The sequence below is a fragment of the Balaenoptera acutorostrata genome, chromosome X (assembly GCF_949987535.1).
Source record: "Balaenoptera acutorostrata chromosome X, mBalAcu1.1, whole genome shotgun sequence".
Taxonomy (NCBI): Eukaryota; Metazoa; Chordata; class Mammalia; order Artiodactyla; family Balaenopteridae; genus Balaenoptera; species Balaenoptera acutorostrata.
In genome coordinates, this window is record NC_080085.1 from 21,468,554 (window position 1) to 21,484,345 (window position 15,792).

At 39.8% G+C, this 15,792-nt stretch overlaps 1 protein-coding gene across 1 annotated transcript in view; it reads left to right on the plus strand.

The window, feature by feature from the left end:
* POLA1 (DNA polymerase alpha 1, catalytic subunit) overlaps positions 1–15,792 on the plus strand; it is a 295,898-nt gene that overhangs the window by 105,583 nt on the left and 174,523 nt on the right. Inside the window, exons 27-29 of the mRNA XM_007181502.2 lie at positions 12,265–12,297; positions 13,035–13,127; positions 14,351–14,556. Of these exons, the coding sequence (XP_007181564.2) occupies positions 12,265–12,297; positions 13,035–13,127; positions 14,351–14,556 (332 nt within the window). The remainder of the gene's footprint in view (positions 1–12,264; positions 12,298–13,034; positions 13,128–14,350; positions 14,557–15,792) is intronic.

Below are 15,792 nucleotides of genomic sequence, written 5' to 3' on the forward strand. Positions count from 1 at the left end.
TATACATCAAAATCCAAGTTGGTCTTCAGCTTCTAAGAATTAGTCAAGAATGATCTGGTGGTGATGGTGGTTGTATAGGGAAAAAAGAAAACACATTTTGTATTCTGCATAGGTAAGTTCTCCCTAACCATCCTCTTTAAATTTTATTGATTTATATTTAATTTTACATGCTCTTTTGGTTTTGGGGGCTGATTGAGTAGGTAACTTTGTCATTGGTAGCACATCCCAATATTTTAATGCTCTGGATTCAGAGTACTGAACATAAGTATTTTCCAAATTAGTAGCAGGAGAGTAAGAAGTGATCTGTAGTTAGATTTTTTTATTGTTGTTGTCCCGTAGTCAGCTTTCTCCCACCAAGTCACTAAGAGAAACACGCTCAGAACTGGTTTGTAAAACGCTGCTGTATGCCCTTTTCTAAAGTGCTTGTTCAGTTCTCAATCTTGGGTGAGTCTGCGCACCCTCCAGGGTTTTGGTTTTGTCTTTTAAAATCTGTATTCTCTTCTTGTGTGACAGGCCACCATGCCCTTGAGACCATCCTGCCATTTAAAAATAAAGAATGAGAAGCAGCTGAAGTGCTGGCTCATTTGCAGCTGACAGGAATCTGATCTACTGCTTGGATTCTTTTATCTGGGGACCGACATGCCAGTGGTTTGTGGCTCGTCCTAGCCATGCCATCTGCAGTCACAAGGTTTAAGAGGGTGGGAGGAGAGGAGGTTGTCTCCAGGGGAAAGGAAGGTTTTTGGGGGTTTTTTTGTATGCAAAGGTCAGGGAGAAAGGCTGTAGCTCGGCACATGGAGTCCTACAGCAGGTCGCAGGCTCCTGGCTTCTTCTCACCCAGTGGAATTTCTGGGCCCTGATGAGGCGCTCTTTCAGGAGGTTCCGCAGGCTCCTCCCACCGCCGAGCTACAGCTGTCTGTTCTGTCAAAACAGTGGCTAGCTTTGAGGTCAAAGGTCCATGAGAACTCTGAGATATTTGATGTTATCAAATCAGTGACAAAGGCAATTGATTTAATCACTTATGACTTAGTTTCTCTCAAAGGGTGTGGAGAATATTATTTGGAAACGGGGGAACCCTTCCCCCATCACTCCTTTTCTTGGCTGACTATGAACCGGAACTGCTAACAAATGGCGTCAATCTTGACATAAGGGAGGAGCCCTCCCCACTCCCAAATGCAGAAGAGAGGCAGGAAAAGGATGGTTATGTTGCAGCAATGGGAGGCTCTTTCCTCGTGAAGTGAATTGATTGATGTTCCGTCTTCCTGTTGAGCCCATCGCCGCCTCAAGGAGGGGAGCCTCCGCAGAGGTTTTGCTTGCTGTTTCTTGAGCCAAGGCTGGTAGCTGCTTTGGTTGCTCATGAAAAGGCAAGGTGCTCCCCCTTTTTGACCTTGTTCAGAGGCTTAATACAATTATTTGTGTGAGGCGCTAGCCACCTGTTGGGATCATTCTCGTTAAAGGTCAGCGTGTGGTGCCTCACTGTCTGTGGCAGACTGCGTCAGATTTGCCAGTGGCCACTGGTTTGTGTGACACCTGCCAATTGTGACAGAAAGAACAGAGACTTGATAGATGGAAGGGAAAGGAAGGTGTTGGAGGAGGAATGAGGGATCAGGAGACCCACGGAGCACCATTACCGTGGTTGGGGTGCCAGCTTGCCTCGTCTCCGTTTTCTCCTGCTTCCCCATCATGAACTGTGCCGTCTGTTTTGATGGGCTCTGTTATTGTCTGCCCGCTGCCATTGCTTTGATTTTTTCATATATTGCATCTCTGTTGAGCATTGGATTTCTTGCATCTGAAACTTGCCACGTCCCCTCTATTGAGCATCCTTGCTTCCACCTGCCTCCCTGTGGTCTCCACTGAGTTGTCCACAGGCATAGCATATTCATCAGCCACAAAACGCTCTGCCTCTGCTCCCCTTCCCGGATTCCCTATCTCAATGAGTAGCTGCGTCCCCAGTTGTTAAGCCAGGAATGTGGGTATCATCCTTGACTCCTGTCTCTTACTCGTGCCCCAAATCCAGCCAGTTGCCCAGTTTTGTAGATTCCACTTCCTAAATACCCGTGACTCACTCTCTCTCTCCAGTGCAATGACTATTATGTTATTCAAGCCTCATTACTTCTTCCTGGACGTTGCCCCTGCCCCCACTCCTCCACATGTATTCTCCACAAGTTTTATAGCCAGAGAGACCTCTTTAAACTATCAATCTGATTCTGTCCCTCCTTAAAAGTCCTTACTGTGGCTTATGAGGCCCTTCACAGTTGGGCCTCTTTCCTGCCCTCTCCCAACTTTCCCAAGCATTCTAGCCTCAGCCATACTTTTTATTTTCTTCTTGTTGCAAAAAACAAACAAACAAAAAACTTAAAAAAAATTTTTTGAAAGCTTAATTTTCTTCAGTCACCATTGAGTTTCCCCTCTGTCCTTTGGATCTTCACACTCTTCCCCTGTCCCCCTTATCCTGTTATTCCCTATAGCTCACCTTCCCCTTACTGACAATCTGCTTTCATGAATTTTCTCTAACTCCCACCCCAGAGGCCCCTATTATGTATGCGTATATATTTTTTTCAGTTGCCTATTTGGTTCTCTCCACTAGATATTACGTGCTCTAGAGGGAAGGGATCATGTCTGAATGACTCACCTTTGTGTTCCTTTTACCTAGCACATAAGAACAGCTCAGGAAATACTTGTTGATGAGTGAATGATAACTTCTTTTTTGATGTTCTAAACAAAAAGAAAACAACAGGGCTTCCTAGAATTCATATCAGATTCTTGAGCCTTGGCCAGATTAGGGAGTAGAAATGCAAATGAAGTTCAGAAGTAAAGGGGATTTTTTTTTTCATAGCAGTGATTAGCCAAATCTTTTATAGCTTATATGTTGATATTTTGTCCTCTCCATATTCTGCATCTCCATCCTAAATGACTTTTCTCAACTTGGTATTTATCTTTCTTTCAAAATTTTCTGAGTTCTTCCCAAAGAAAGCATAGAGGATGATGGGACAGGAGAAAAAGTGTTTGATAAATGGTAACACATTATTTGATTGATCCTTAAATGTAGAGAGACATTCTGGAGGCATGCCTGAGTATGTGTGCAATGCATGTATCTCTGGACAGGTGGACACAATCACATTTCCCCAGAACGAGACCATCTTTCTGAAAGATTTTTCTTTGTAGTGGGAGCCCTCCATATTTTAATCATAGCTAGCTCCTAGAATCTGTTTTCTGAACTTCTAATAAAAAGAGAGTGGGCATGGGACACCATTTTATAAGAAATAGAGTTGCTGCGGGAGGGCATGTAGAAAGTATGGTCATTATAGAACAGAATATAGTGTTTAGCCTTGGGACTGAGCGAGGGAGTCGTCCCGTCCCCGCCCCCGTCCCCCCCAGGTATTGAGCTTAAAAAGCTCTCCCTCCTCTCACCTCCTTCGAGGCAGAGAATAATGAAGAACAGCCCCATGACTATCTTGTCACACACCGATCTTGAGCTTTCTGGAAATCAACAGTGCTTCCATCAAAATGATGACAGCAGGGCCTTGGTCACTCTGCAGCTGGAGGTTGTCCTCCGGACCACCAGCTAGGTCCTCTTCCACGGCTGAGCTTCAGGCCAGGTGCTTAGTAATGACAAGTGGCAACCTGTGAAATCTGACATTTGTAGGGGCCGGGAGCTCAGAGTTTGTTAGTCACATTTTCTCATGACCTCAGTTATAAAGAAAATGTTGCAGATTCTGGAAAATGCTAATGTCCTTTTTAGCCGTAAGTATTATCTTGATTGCAGTGCTTCAGAATTGCCCAACTTCATTATCTTAGCATAGCCAGCCTGACGCCTTCTTCTCAAATAGACAATTATGATCAATTAAGCACTTTCAGGCCTTATAGAATACTTAATTTTATTAGTCAATTATTCGTGCTTTGAAAGAGTTAATGGTAGCTACCCAAGCCATTATTAGAAATTAGAATGTCCCAAAATAGAAAGGCTATTTCCTTTGTGTATGGCACTGCAGTGGAAAATGCCAAGCATAGTTTTTACTGAGTTAAAGGGTGAGGGAGGGCGGGGTGGGGGAGAAAGTTACATGTAAATCATTTAGCCATTAACCTAATGGGTGGATTTATAAATCCTATTACTATAAGCCCTTTTCATTTCCACTGAGGCTTGGTGCATGCTTGATCCCACTAATGTAAAATTCATTCCGTCTAAGTGATTACTGAAGTAAGACACTTTGAGTCAATTTTCATCAGGTTGTGCGAAACTTGCCTGAGTGCCGATGTTCACTACAGCGCGGACATAGTTTGGCCGTGTCTTCATTAGCTCCCCAGATGAGTTATGTGAGGAGTCAGTCAGGGAACCAGATCTTGGTGCCTTTTGACATGTCTGTGTTTTTCTGTGAGGGAAATACATTGAAGGGGCCGAAAATACCCAGCTCCAATGCAAGAGGCAAGACCTTTGGGTGGGGTTTTTCTAGTCTCATGGACATTACGTGAATTCCAGGAAATCAGAAAGCTCTATTTTTATGGCTAATTGGAACATCTTCAGTGATACTTATTCTTAAATGAATAGAAATTTCAAAATTGATGAAATACATGGACCCTTTTCCTAGAAAAATGCATATAGGCACACATTCAAATTTCTCCTTACAGTTTCGGGAATTTTCAGATTTCTTGACCTTAGGTTAGTATCTCCTGCTCTAGTTTCAATCTTGTTGCCTTAGGGATTTTTTTCTCCCCCTGAGAATTTAATATTTAAGAATATAGGCTCGTACTTGAACTCTTGTGTCTGTGAGTAGATTTGGCTCAAGTTTGCTTTAAAGCCAGCTCTACCAGCTCTCCAGGCTCCTGTGTCAGGTATAATCCCACGTATGGCAATAATGCACATATATGCAAGTGAAACATATAAGACGTGAGTTTCTAGACTGGAAGTTGGAGTGGAGGAGGAATAGAGCATAAGAATGTTGTGAAAGAAAGGTTTCTTTGAAGGTGAAAACAGTTTTTTAAAAGTCAAAATGTAAAGTGGATTTTTAAAAATCCACAGGATGAGTAAATATTTTGGGGCAAGAAATTAGAAGATAAGGGAGAAGTTCACTTTTCATTTCACATATTCAGCGCCGTAGTTTGTGGTTTTTTAAGTTTTTAGATCAAAATTAGGGCCCTGTCAGATTTTAGGGCAGTAATTGAAAGATACTCATAAATATCATTAAATGTGTCTGTTGGGGAGGGGAAACCTTTCAGAAAGCTTTGTTTAGTCAGCGTGTTTTATATTCCTTACACATGAGCTATCAGAAGGTTAGGTTGTAAATTAAGGATTTAAAACAAAATCAGTTTATCTGGAAACAAGAGTTGTATGGGAGGGGTACGCTGTTCCAGTCAAGTTCATAATTAACGGGCCTTTATCACTGGGGTAGAAATTCATTTCTCTTGCGTGAATATTTGTTTATTTAACATGCATTGTATTTGAAGGTGGGATTAAAACTGATTTACTGTTCATTTCTTGCATGGAAAGAGCTAGCATTTAAATGTGTGCTGTGTGTGGGTTTAATAGCCGCTTTCTGTAACCAGCTTTAGGGTCCTGTCGTTGTGGAGGTGCATTTATCAATCCATGGCTTTGCTTCTTTTCTTCTTCTCACGCTGGACCACTTGGGTTTGCCTCCTTTTACTAGAGCCTAAGAAACAAATATGCATTGAATTACTGCTACGTGCCAGGCATTGTGTTAGGTTTAATGGCAAAGACATGATCTCTGCTTATAATTTGCTTATAGTTTCTTAATCTTACCTTTTCTAATAGAGTTATATGCTGTGGTTTACACAGAATAATTTGGGGGCTACGTTGGACTAGCATTCTCATTAGTATCATTGGACTGGGGAGGCCAGAGAGGCTTTTCTGGTGGTGTGAAGTTCCTTGTAAAATAAAGGAACTTCATGTTTTAGTTGGAGGGGCCATTTATTATGTTTGGAGCTGGTGAAGGTTTGGAGGAGATGGTTGGGATTTAGAATGAATTCTTGTGGGACAGACAATTGAATATGGGCCTGGAGAGAGAAAATGTTGAGTTATCAGTATAATATCACTGATTCTCAGCCAGGGGCAATTATGCTCCTCAGGAATCATTTGGCAATATCTGGAGAAAATTTTGGTCACAACTGAAGAGTGTATGTGTGTGTCTGTGCACACATATGCGTGTGCATGCATGCTACTGGCATCTAGTGGGTAGAGGCCAGGGCCAACCTCCCATGACAAAGAATTATCCAGCCTAAATGTCAGTAGTGCTGAGGACGAGAAACACTGGTGTGTGTGTGTGTGTGTGTGTGTGTGTGTGTGTGTAGATGTGCATGTATTCTCCCAGGGTGGGGGAGCAGGGGGATCTCAAGACAAGGTGTCAGATGTTTTATATACTGTAAATGTGCCCACCCACTTAAATGAAGTGCATAAAGTTATATGCAGGCAACTCGTGAGACCTTACTAGTTATTTTACGACCACGTGGCCTTCAAAAGCAACCTAGAATATGGCAATATAGTCTTATAATGATAGTTATCTTTGTTGGATATATTAGTGCCTCCTTTTCATAATCCTAAAGAAATGAATGTGGTACAAAGTCAAAGCAGCCAGATATAAGGAAGAGATATTGCTACTTGTCAAACTTGGATTCTAGATTTTTAGATCTGGGAGGAATCCCAACCTCTTAATTTTATAAATGAGGATGCTAAGACCTAGAGAGGGAAACCAACTTGTTTGCAAATCACTTAGCTAGTAATCGGCAGTTTTAAACCAGTACTCAGATTTCAGACCCCTGACTTTTTAATTTTTTTAACTCATATTTGTATAACGTTTTATCTTTGTAAAGCATGTTTTCAGCATACAGTTCTTCTTATTACCACCTAGCTCTGGGAACTAGGTGGTAGTATTATCGCAGTTTTAAAGAAGTTAAAGCTAAGGTTTAAAGGCAGTAGAGAGCCCAGTGTCATGGGAATGGTGGAGACAGAAAGTAGGGTGCTTATTAAATCCATAGCCCTTGCTCCCTGAACATCTTAGAGAGAAGACACACATCTAAGAACACCAGAGAATAGGAAAATAGGAAAAAGGCAATCTAATATAATGAAGATGAAATAAAAGATGTTTGCCAAGCCGGAGAACTGAGTAACACCGAGTCCTGCTTGGAAACTGTTGAAACTGGGAATAGGGAAAGCTTAGATAATGGTTGGATTACCAAATATCATAATATTTATATTTCTTCTACTTTTCTCTTCCCCATCCTTCAAAACCATTCATTTTGCTATCCCTATTATGCTAATGTATTACAAAAAAGTTTCCAGTTTATTTCTAATTTTATGTCATCAGTAACAGAAGAATCCTAAAGCCATTTGAGATTTCACTTGTCATTCTGTTCGTGCGTTATTTGTTTTGAATTTGACCTTACCCAGCATTTTCTTATCTTAGAAGATTCCCATTTTGTTTAGTTTCTGCATCAGATATCAAAGTGGGTTTCTTGTTAGTAGATATTACTATAATAGATGTATGCTTTTGGAGTAAGAGCTTGAAATTTTTTTTTTTTAACTGTGGGAAGTTGGTGTTTTCTCTCTCATTTAGTATTAATAAGTACTGTTTGGGACTTCCCTGGTGGCGCAGTGGTTAAGAGTTCACCTGCCAATGCAGGGGACACGGGTTCGAGCCCTGGTCTGGGAAGATCCCACATGCCGCGGAGCAACTAAGCCCGTGCGCCACAACTACTGAGCCTGCGCTCTAGAGGCCGCGAGCCACAACTACTGAGCCCGCGTGCCACAGCTACTGAAGCCTGCGCGCCTAGAGCCCGTGTTCTGCAACAAGAGAAGCCACCACAATGAGAAGCCTGAGCACCGCAACAAAGAGTAGCCCCCGCTCGCTGCAACTAGAGAAAGCCCGCGCACAGCAACGAAGACCCAACAGAGCCCCAAAAAAAGGCACTGTTTTAGTCCGTAATACCATCTAAAATCATTTTATAACCTTTGAATGAATGCATGGCAAGACACTAGTATTCTGTTCTAACAAAAAATAAAGACCCTGGCCTTGTTAGGAGAACCTGTAACCACACACCTCGGTCGTAGCTGGTCTTAGGTGGCTGCTGTTGTTTATCCTGGCGCGACAAACATGCTTTGTGCTTAGTAAACCGCATCGTGGGTGTGTTCCTGAACACATTATTTTCTTTAGGAAGCAATTTTTTGAAATACACTTCACATTTCCTTTTTAGTCCCCACCATCCTTCCCCAGTCTTCAGAGGCTCAGACTGGGGCTAAAACACCTTTCGTGTTATTTTAATGATTGCTCTCCCCACCCCCAGCCCCACTCCTTTCCTGTTTCCCCCTCCTCTTTTCCCCCAACGGCACTGCTCTGCAAAGCCTGCAATGATTGATATGATGGCAGTGCTGTCATTCTTTTTAACCAAAAAAAAAGTCATTTTTGTTCTAGTTATTTTAATAGAGTCCCATTAAAGATGTATTGCTGACTGAAATACCGGCATGAAGGGCTCTCGCTGAGCTGAGCCCAGGAATTAAGAAGTCAGGAAATCGGCTGCTGCATTGCAAGAGCCTTGTGTGACACCGAATCTCCTGATTGGGGAGATCATTACTGCTATTATGACTCGACTTGCGTAGGAATTTTAAATTCCATCTGAATGTCAGTAATAACCCTCTTAGCAAATTATCCTGAATAAAATCACGAAGGCATTTTATATAATAGGTGTTGAATTACTGGATAGATTTGCTAATTAAATACTCTTTGTTCTGCTGCAGTTGACATTACAGGGTAAGATCTTGAACAATTATTCTCAACAGCTGTACTTTGTTAAGGGAAAAATTAACCACAAAGTTTATTTTTTTACACTTGAAGTTGGCAGATTTTTGAAATGTGCTTGAAAAAATTCCATCATCCAATTGGTAATGAGTAGATAAATATGCAGGTGTTGCTGTGAAATCAGATAACTGCAGACTGCCTTATTAATGAATTTAGCAAGCCTTTATAGCCCTGTGTTCTAGCTGATGGCACTTAGAAAATGATTTTCTGTCAGAATGGGTAGCTTTAATATTAGGCTTGTCACTTTGAAGTGAACTTATGAACGGTTATCTTGTAATCACTGTACCTTGTGTCCAGTAGACCTTTCAGGATACCTGTGGCTTTTTTTTTTAAATGCATTTCCTTAATGGGGAAAATATCTGTAATGTATAAGTTTTTGATTGTTGGCTTCCAGAACATTCATGTGGTATGGGCCTTTTAACAAGGCAGTGAGACATAATGAAAAGAAAATGAGACATAAGGTCCAGCTTCCAGATCAAGCTGTTGATTAGCTCTGTTACTTTGGGCAAAATCGTAGAGCCTAGTTTTCCTCATCTGTAAAATGGGGTTTATAATACCGCCTACTCCTCAGGATTATTCATTCAGCATTCTACAAATATTCATTAATAGCTCCCATGTACCAGGGCCTCTGCTAGATAATAAGAGTTTGGTAACCCACAGGAAATATGGTGGTTAAAAGTATTGTCAGAAATTGGTACAACCTCTTTGGAGACCTGTTTGGCTATATTTATCAAAAATGTAAAAACACACAACCTTTGATGCAATAAGCCCTCTTGTAGGAGTTTATCTCGTTACTGGCAGATTGGCAAATTACATGTATATAAGGATTATTTATTAAAGTGTGTTTATGAAGGTAAGGATTAGGAACCACCTACGTTCATTGATAGAGCACTAGTTAAATCATGCTTGGGTCATACAGTGGAATACTATGTAGTTGTTAAAAAGAGAATAAGGCAGCTCTTTATGTGTGGGCATGGAATAATCTCTAAAATAAAGTGTTACGTGAAAAAAAGCAGTTGCGGTATGTATAGTCTTTATAGTTTGCTTAGTTTTCTATCATTTTTGCAAAGCATCCACTGAGAGGTTTCTGCCACCAAAGGGGAACTCATTTTAGTAGCAGCCCTCAGATTGTGTGTGGAAATGGTTGTGAGTTGGTGGAAGGACAGCGTGAGGGTGGGTGATGGATCTGAAAGGTGAACGTTGCCACTTCATGCTGGAGGTGCACTCAGGGATGACATAGTAGGTTTGGTTCACAGTGCAAAAGGAGAGCAGAATAAATCCGTTAGTGCATATGTGAAATTGGAGTCAAAGGTTGACAGATTGCTCCTGAGGTGGTGTACTTAGCAGGGAATGCTTACCTTGTGGGGTTGTCCGTTGTGATGAGGAAAGCCATGCCTAGCAAGGTGGAAGGGGCAGAAGGTGAAGAGAACTCGTGATAAGTAGTTTTGTCCTCACTATGATTAACTTGACTTGGGCTGATCTCATTATTGCCCTTTTCCCAAAGGAATTGTCAGGTATTCTCCCACAGTGCATTTCCCTGTAATTTGTATGTTAAGAAATGAAGATGAAGTGGAGGAGAGTGAATGTTTTTTATGAGTTAACTGGATTTTAGTGTCTAGTAGAAGAGTGATTGGGATTACTACGAGACCTATCAGTCAACTAGCCAACAGCTTTTCAAGTGCCTGTTAGATGTGAAGCGCAAACATGTGCTCTGACCTCCAGGAGCTTGTGGTCTAGTTGGGTAGGGGACAAACTGTCAGCTAAAAACTGTTTCCAGGGACTTCCCTGGCAGTCCAGTGGTTGGGACTCCGCCTTCCAGTGCAGGGGTGCAGGTTCAATCCCTGGTTGGGGAGCTAAGATCCCACATGCCTTGCGGCCAAAAGGCCAAAACATAAAGCAGAAGCAATATTGTAACAAATTCAATAAAGACTTAAAAAAAAATGGTCCACGTCAAAAAAAAAATCTTAAAAAAAAAACCTGTTTCTAGAATGGGATTACCATGATTATCTTAGTCCAGTGGTCCTTAACCCTGCCTGCAACATAAGAATAATCTTGAGAGCTGTTTAAAAAAAATTGCTGGGGCCAACTCTTGGCATTTTTTTAAAAGATCCCCGGGTGATTCCACTGTACAGCCACTATTGAAACCATTGGTTAGCCTGATCAGTATTCACCACCCCCAGGGCAGGAGAAGGTCTTCCTTTCCCAAGAACATAGGACACTGAACTCGTGCACAACATTGGGAGACAGTACTACAGAGGAGGCAGGCAATGGAAATGGAACGTAAGGGGTAGATATACAAGATACTCTAAGGCCAGGATTTACAGGGATCTGTAATATAAAGGACAAGAAGGACAGAAACAACACCATGAGGTTTGAGCTTAGTTGACAAGAAAGACTCTTGGAGGTAGGAAAAAGAAATATAAATGAAGTAAATCTTCTATCTGGGTCATTGGAAGAGTGACTTCTGGTTTAGATTGATGCTTTGAAAGATGGATGCTTGTCTAGAAGCAATAGCGTGCAGTGACTCAGGCCCCATGCTCTGGAGTCAGAGCGCCTGGATTCGTATCTTTGCTCTGTCACTTACTAGGAGAAATGAATTCTCTTCTCTTTGTTTTTTGCATCTAACAAATAAGGGTATTAATAGCGGCTGTCTTGGGGCCCTTAGAGAATGAAATGAAGAAATGCATGAGATGCTCATAGCAGAGCATCTTGCCCATATATTTTACACATACACACATGTACTGAGTGCTGAGGATGTTGTATTACTCCTTTGAAGAGGCCTTCATTTGTAAAATATGTTTTACTTCTGATCTAGTCCAAGATAATTTATGTCTGTTTTTATTTACCAACTACATTATAACCTGTATGCCTCTAGTCTTACAGCTGCATAGGCCTGGGGACAGACCTATCTACAGATACTATCTACTATATATGTTTGTCTTTATTTACTGAATGTTTATTGAGCCCCACTTTGCACTGGGCACTGTACTAGCTCCAGGGATATATAGTAAAGATCTACATATTTTTTTTTAACTTTTTAAATTAAGATCCTGAATACCGTAAGAATTGCTAGATTTGAAATGCTTGGTCAAGCTTTTGTTTAGCCATGTAGTTCTATTTAAATATTGATAGCAAGAATAGTTTGCCTTTATGCCATATTATAACAGCATATTTTATTCATATTTATTAAAGATAGATCTTTACGTAGATCTGCTTACATAGATCTTACATAGATCTTTACAGCAAATCTGCTCACATATCTCTGCCTGAGAGTCAGTGTGGAGGCAAACTGATTTTTAGATTACGTTGATGATGTTGTTTTGAGGGTTGTAGTTAGAAAACCATCAAGAGCTTTAGAAATATATGGGAATGCCACATCATTGGGTTACCTATCTCTGTCAGCATATGTTTAGGTTTTTGTAATTATATAATGCCTTAATCTTGACTTTTTTATTTCATTTAGATTTTGATGCATACGAAAGAGATGGTACAGAAGGTAATGCTGAGCATTTTCATCATACAGTGATTCTTAGATATCATACCTGGTGACGTTTTTGTATTCAAGGAAAATTGTAACCCAGACTGGAAATGGCTTCTTAGGATGCCTAGTTTATGTTTATAATCCCTCCTAATGGATTATAGCCTTTTTCTTTTACTAACACTGATATGATCTAGCCACTGCTTGAAGCCTATATGTGAGTGTTTCTAGCAAATTAGTAACAGTGCTAATTAGAGCTTACTTCCAGGCCTTTATACTGTATGTGCTCTAGTGTTGTTTGTTATGATTGATTTTTTTGACACTTCATATTCTACTAAATACTGTTTGAAACTGTTAAGAATTTAATATGGATTTGTGCCCCTGAATTGAAAAAACCCATTTTGTTTCTGCTTCATAAATTGCCAGGACCACTAAGCATGTGGGACAGTGGGTAAATATAGACCCCCGTTTCCTAGTCTCTTATCTTTTTGAAACTAGATACTTCCCCTGCCACTCCACTCTCTGTTGTAAGAAAATTAGGGAGATTTTCTTAATGTGGCAGTGCTTGCCTTTCTGGTTCATTGGGGCTTAGTCTTTGATTGTGCAGTGACAATATGGGTAAGAAGAAACGTAAACTCTTGAAAAATCATCCGGAACCTGTAGTTTCTATAGTATGGAAAATCTTGAGTTTCACTGGGTACGTGATGGTCACAGTGTTTTTGTTGTTAACTTTTATAATATTTGCTTTTCATTAGATGAATCTTGAAGTTATTTATGGAGATACAGATTCAATTATGATCAACACCAATAGCACCAATCTGGAAGAAGTGTTTAAATTGGGAAACAAGGTGAGATAATTTTATAAAATTATCTGTTTTAACCTGCTTTTGTGAATTCTGTTTCTAACGTGGAACTTCATAAATTCCAGTTTCTGTACATCTGTGTCCTTCTGAAAATAATAATAAACTTAGTGCCTTCGATTCTTCATCCTCTGTTATATTTCTTAACCTCCAGCTGTTTGTTTTGAGGGCAAAATTCAAAGGAAATTGGTTTTTCCTTAAGTGATGGATATGTTATACCTTTGAAAACAGTCTAAGTTTGGTAAGTGTAAGATGTGACCACATTAGTACCTATCACATTGTCATTCATAAGGAGAATTATGTCTCTAGTAGTATTGAGATGCATTTTATACAGTGATAGATATGGATAAGTACCTACCAACACATATACATATAGCTATAATTTTTACAGGAGTACTTAAAATATATTCGGAAAGTCAAAGGGACATTTAAAAGTAATCATTTGTAGCCTCCTAATTGCAGTTCACAATTAGCAAGTGCTTTTTGAGCACTTGCTATGTTAAGATATTGTCCCAATAAACTAAAACTAAGGTACCATCTTACAAGCTAACAGCTTCCTGCCCTTCCCCCCTAAAATGCGTGAAATTTGAACTGTAGTCTTTACTTAAGAGCAAGCTTGGCATATTGTACTCATTGGACCTTGAAAAGTTGTGCATTTTCCCTAGAGGTGATGGTCTGTGCCATGACCCTATCAATAAAGAGCAGGTGGCTGTTTCATTTATTTGTTCAGCAGGTAGTTATTTGCTTAAAGTCAAGGTGCTATGGGAGGTACAGGGAGATCTTAGACATTATTTTAATAGTCAAAGTTTTACTGGCCATGTATCTAGTTGTTGGACTATCTAATCTCTAATTCGGTAGTTTGAAGGTAAGTACTTATGCATTTAGTTTTTAGATTCGAAACAGAGTATTTCATAATTTTCATAAATTTCCTGGGGCTGACACTGCCAATTTTGTCCTTTGGTTGAGTGGGATGATATAGTTATATTATTGTCTCTTTGTTTATCTTTTTATCAGTTTTTGTCCCTGTGCTTTTTCAAAGTTCTTGCATCATACCAAACATAATATCGTGTTCTATATAACCTGAATAGATGCCTTCTAGTCTTATGTGATTTCTAGTTTTGTTTAGATGAACTCTTGGGAATTTGCGGCATGTTCATCTTCTCCCTATTAGATGTTTGAGAAGCTAGCATTAATGGTTGAAATTTTCACAGGTGAAAAGTGAAGTGAATAAGTTGTACAAACTACTTGAAATAGACATTGATGGTATTTTCAAGTCCCTGCTACTGCTGAAGAAAAAGAAGTACGCTGCTCTGGTTGTTGAGCCGACATCGGATGGGAATTACGTCACCAAACAGGAGGTGAAAGGATTAGATATAGTTAGAAGAGATTGGTGTGATCTTGCTAAAGACACTGGAAAGTGAGTTCAGTTTTCATTTTTGCTTTTGTTGTTTGTTTTTAAAAAAATTGAAGCATTAACGGTGTGGAGAACACTTTGATTCTGCCAAGCACAAGGACACGACTTCTTTTTTGTTATTGTTATCATTGCATATTAACAGTTCTTACTGATATGGAGTAGAATTTTACAGATGGGTTAAAACTTAGAAAAAGCCAAACTCGCTCAGTAAGAAATGCTTGCTGTAAGATGCATCTTATGAGTTTTAACTCATGGTGAGGGTAAGCCTTCACATTTTAGATGCTTACAGAGTTGGGTTCATCGATGTTGGCTTGTTTTTGTTTTGTTTTGCTTTACTGTTTCTTTTAGAATGTGCAGTGTGTTGTGCTCCTGCATGTTCCTAGCGCCTCCTTAGGGCCATAATTGTTAAGGTGTCCCCGTGTTGTGGCTTAAAATGTTCTGGGATTAAAAGTGGGCCATGGAGTGAGACTTTGTTCCCGCCCATATCATTTGTGTGTAAAGATTCTTACTAATCTCAGGTGAATTTAAGAGCTAGTTCTCAAATACTGTATGTACCTCAGAAATAATAAATGTCATGACTGACCCCTTAGTTTTACATCTGGGACTGAAGGTTGTGATAATAAGACCTATTTGTTTGTTTTTAGGGTCACATTAATTTATAAAGCACCCATTTTAAAAAGACGAATCCTTAGGTACTTTATGTACCATCTTTCCAGATAATTCCTGTTTTGTGAACCTGAACAGTTGTGAAAATAGAAGGACTTTTTTCTTTAAAGTGAAATGTTAAGTTAATTTTAGTATTGCTGAATGTCAGCATGTTTTACTTGTTTTCCAGTCTTCCTCTTGCTTTCAAGTTGGGAGATTGAGCATTTGTTGCTTCTGCAAAACTACTCTTGATTAGGCAAAGTTGATCATCTGAGTATGGGTCACTGTTAGCCTTTTATGAAATATAGTTTGAAGTGCTTCATTGCCCCCAAATGTACTCAAAGATGAAACTACTTTGTATAGACTGTCAATTAGAGTGTTCTCTTCAGCTTTGTGTTTTCTAAGAAAAGATGCATCATAATAGAAGTAAATTTCTCTGAGTTAGAAATGTATTAGTAATTAAAGCTATACAAATGTTTTTGTCAGGGTTCTTTTTCTGACAAATTATAATGCAGCTGTCAAACCCTCGCTCTGCATTTTCTCAGAAATGGATAAAATATTGGCTTCCTTACTCCTTTTCTTTTTCGTTTTTTC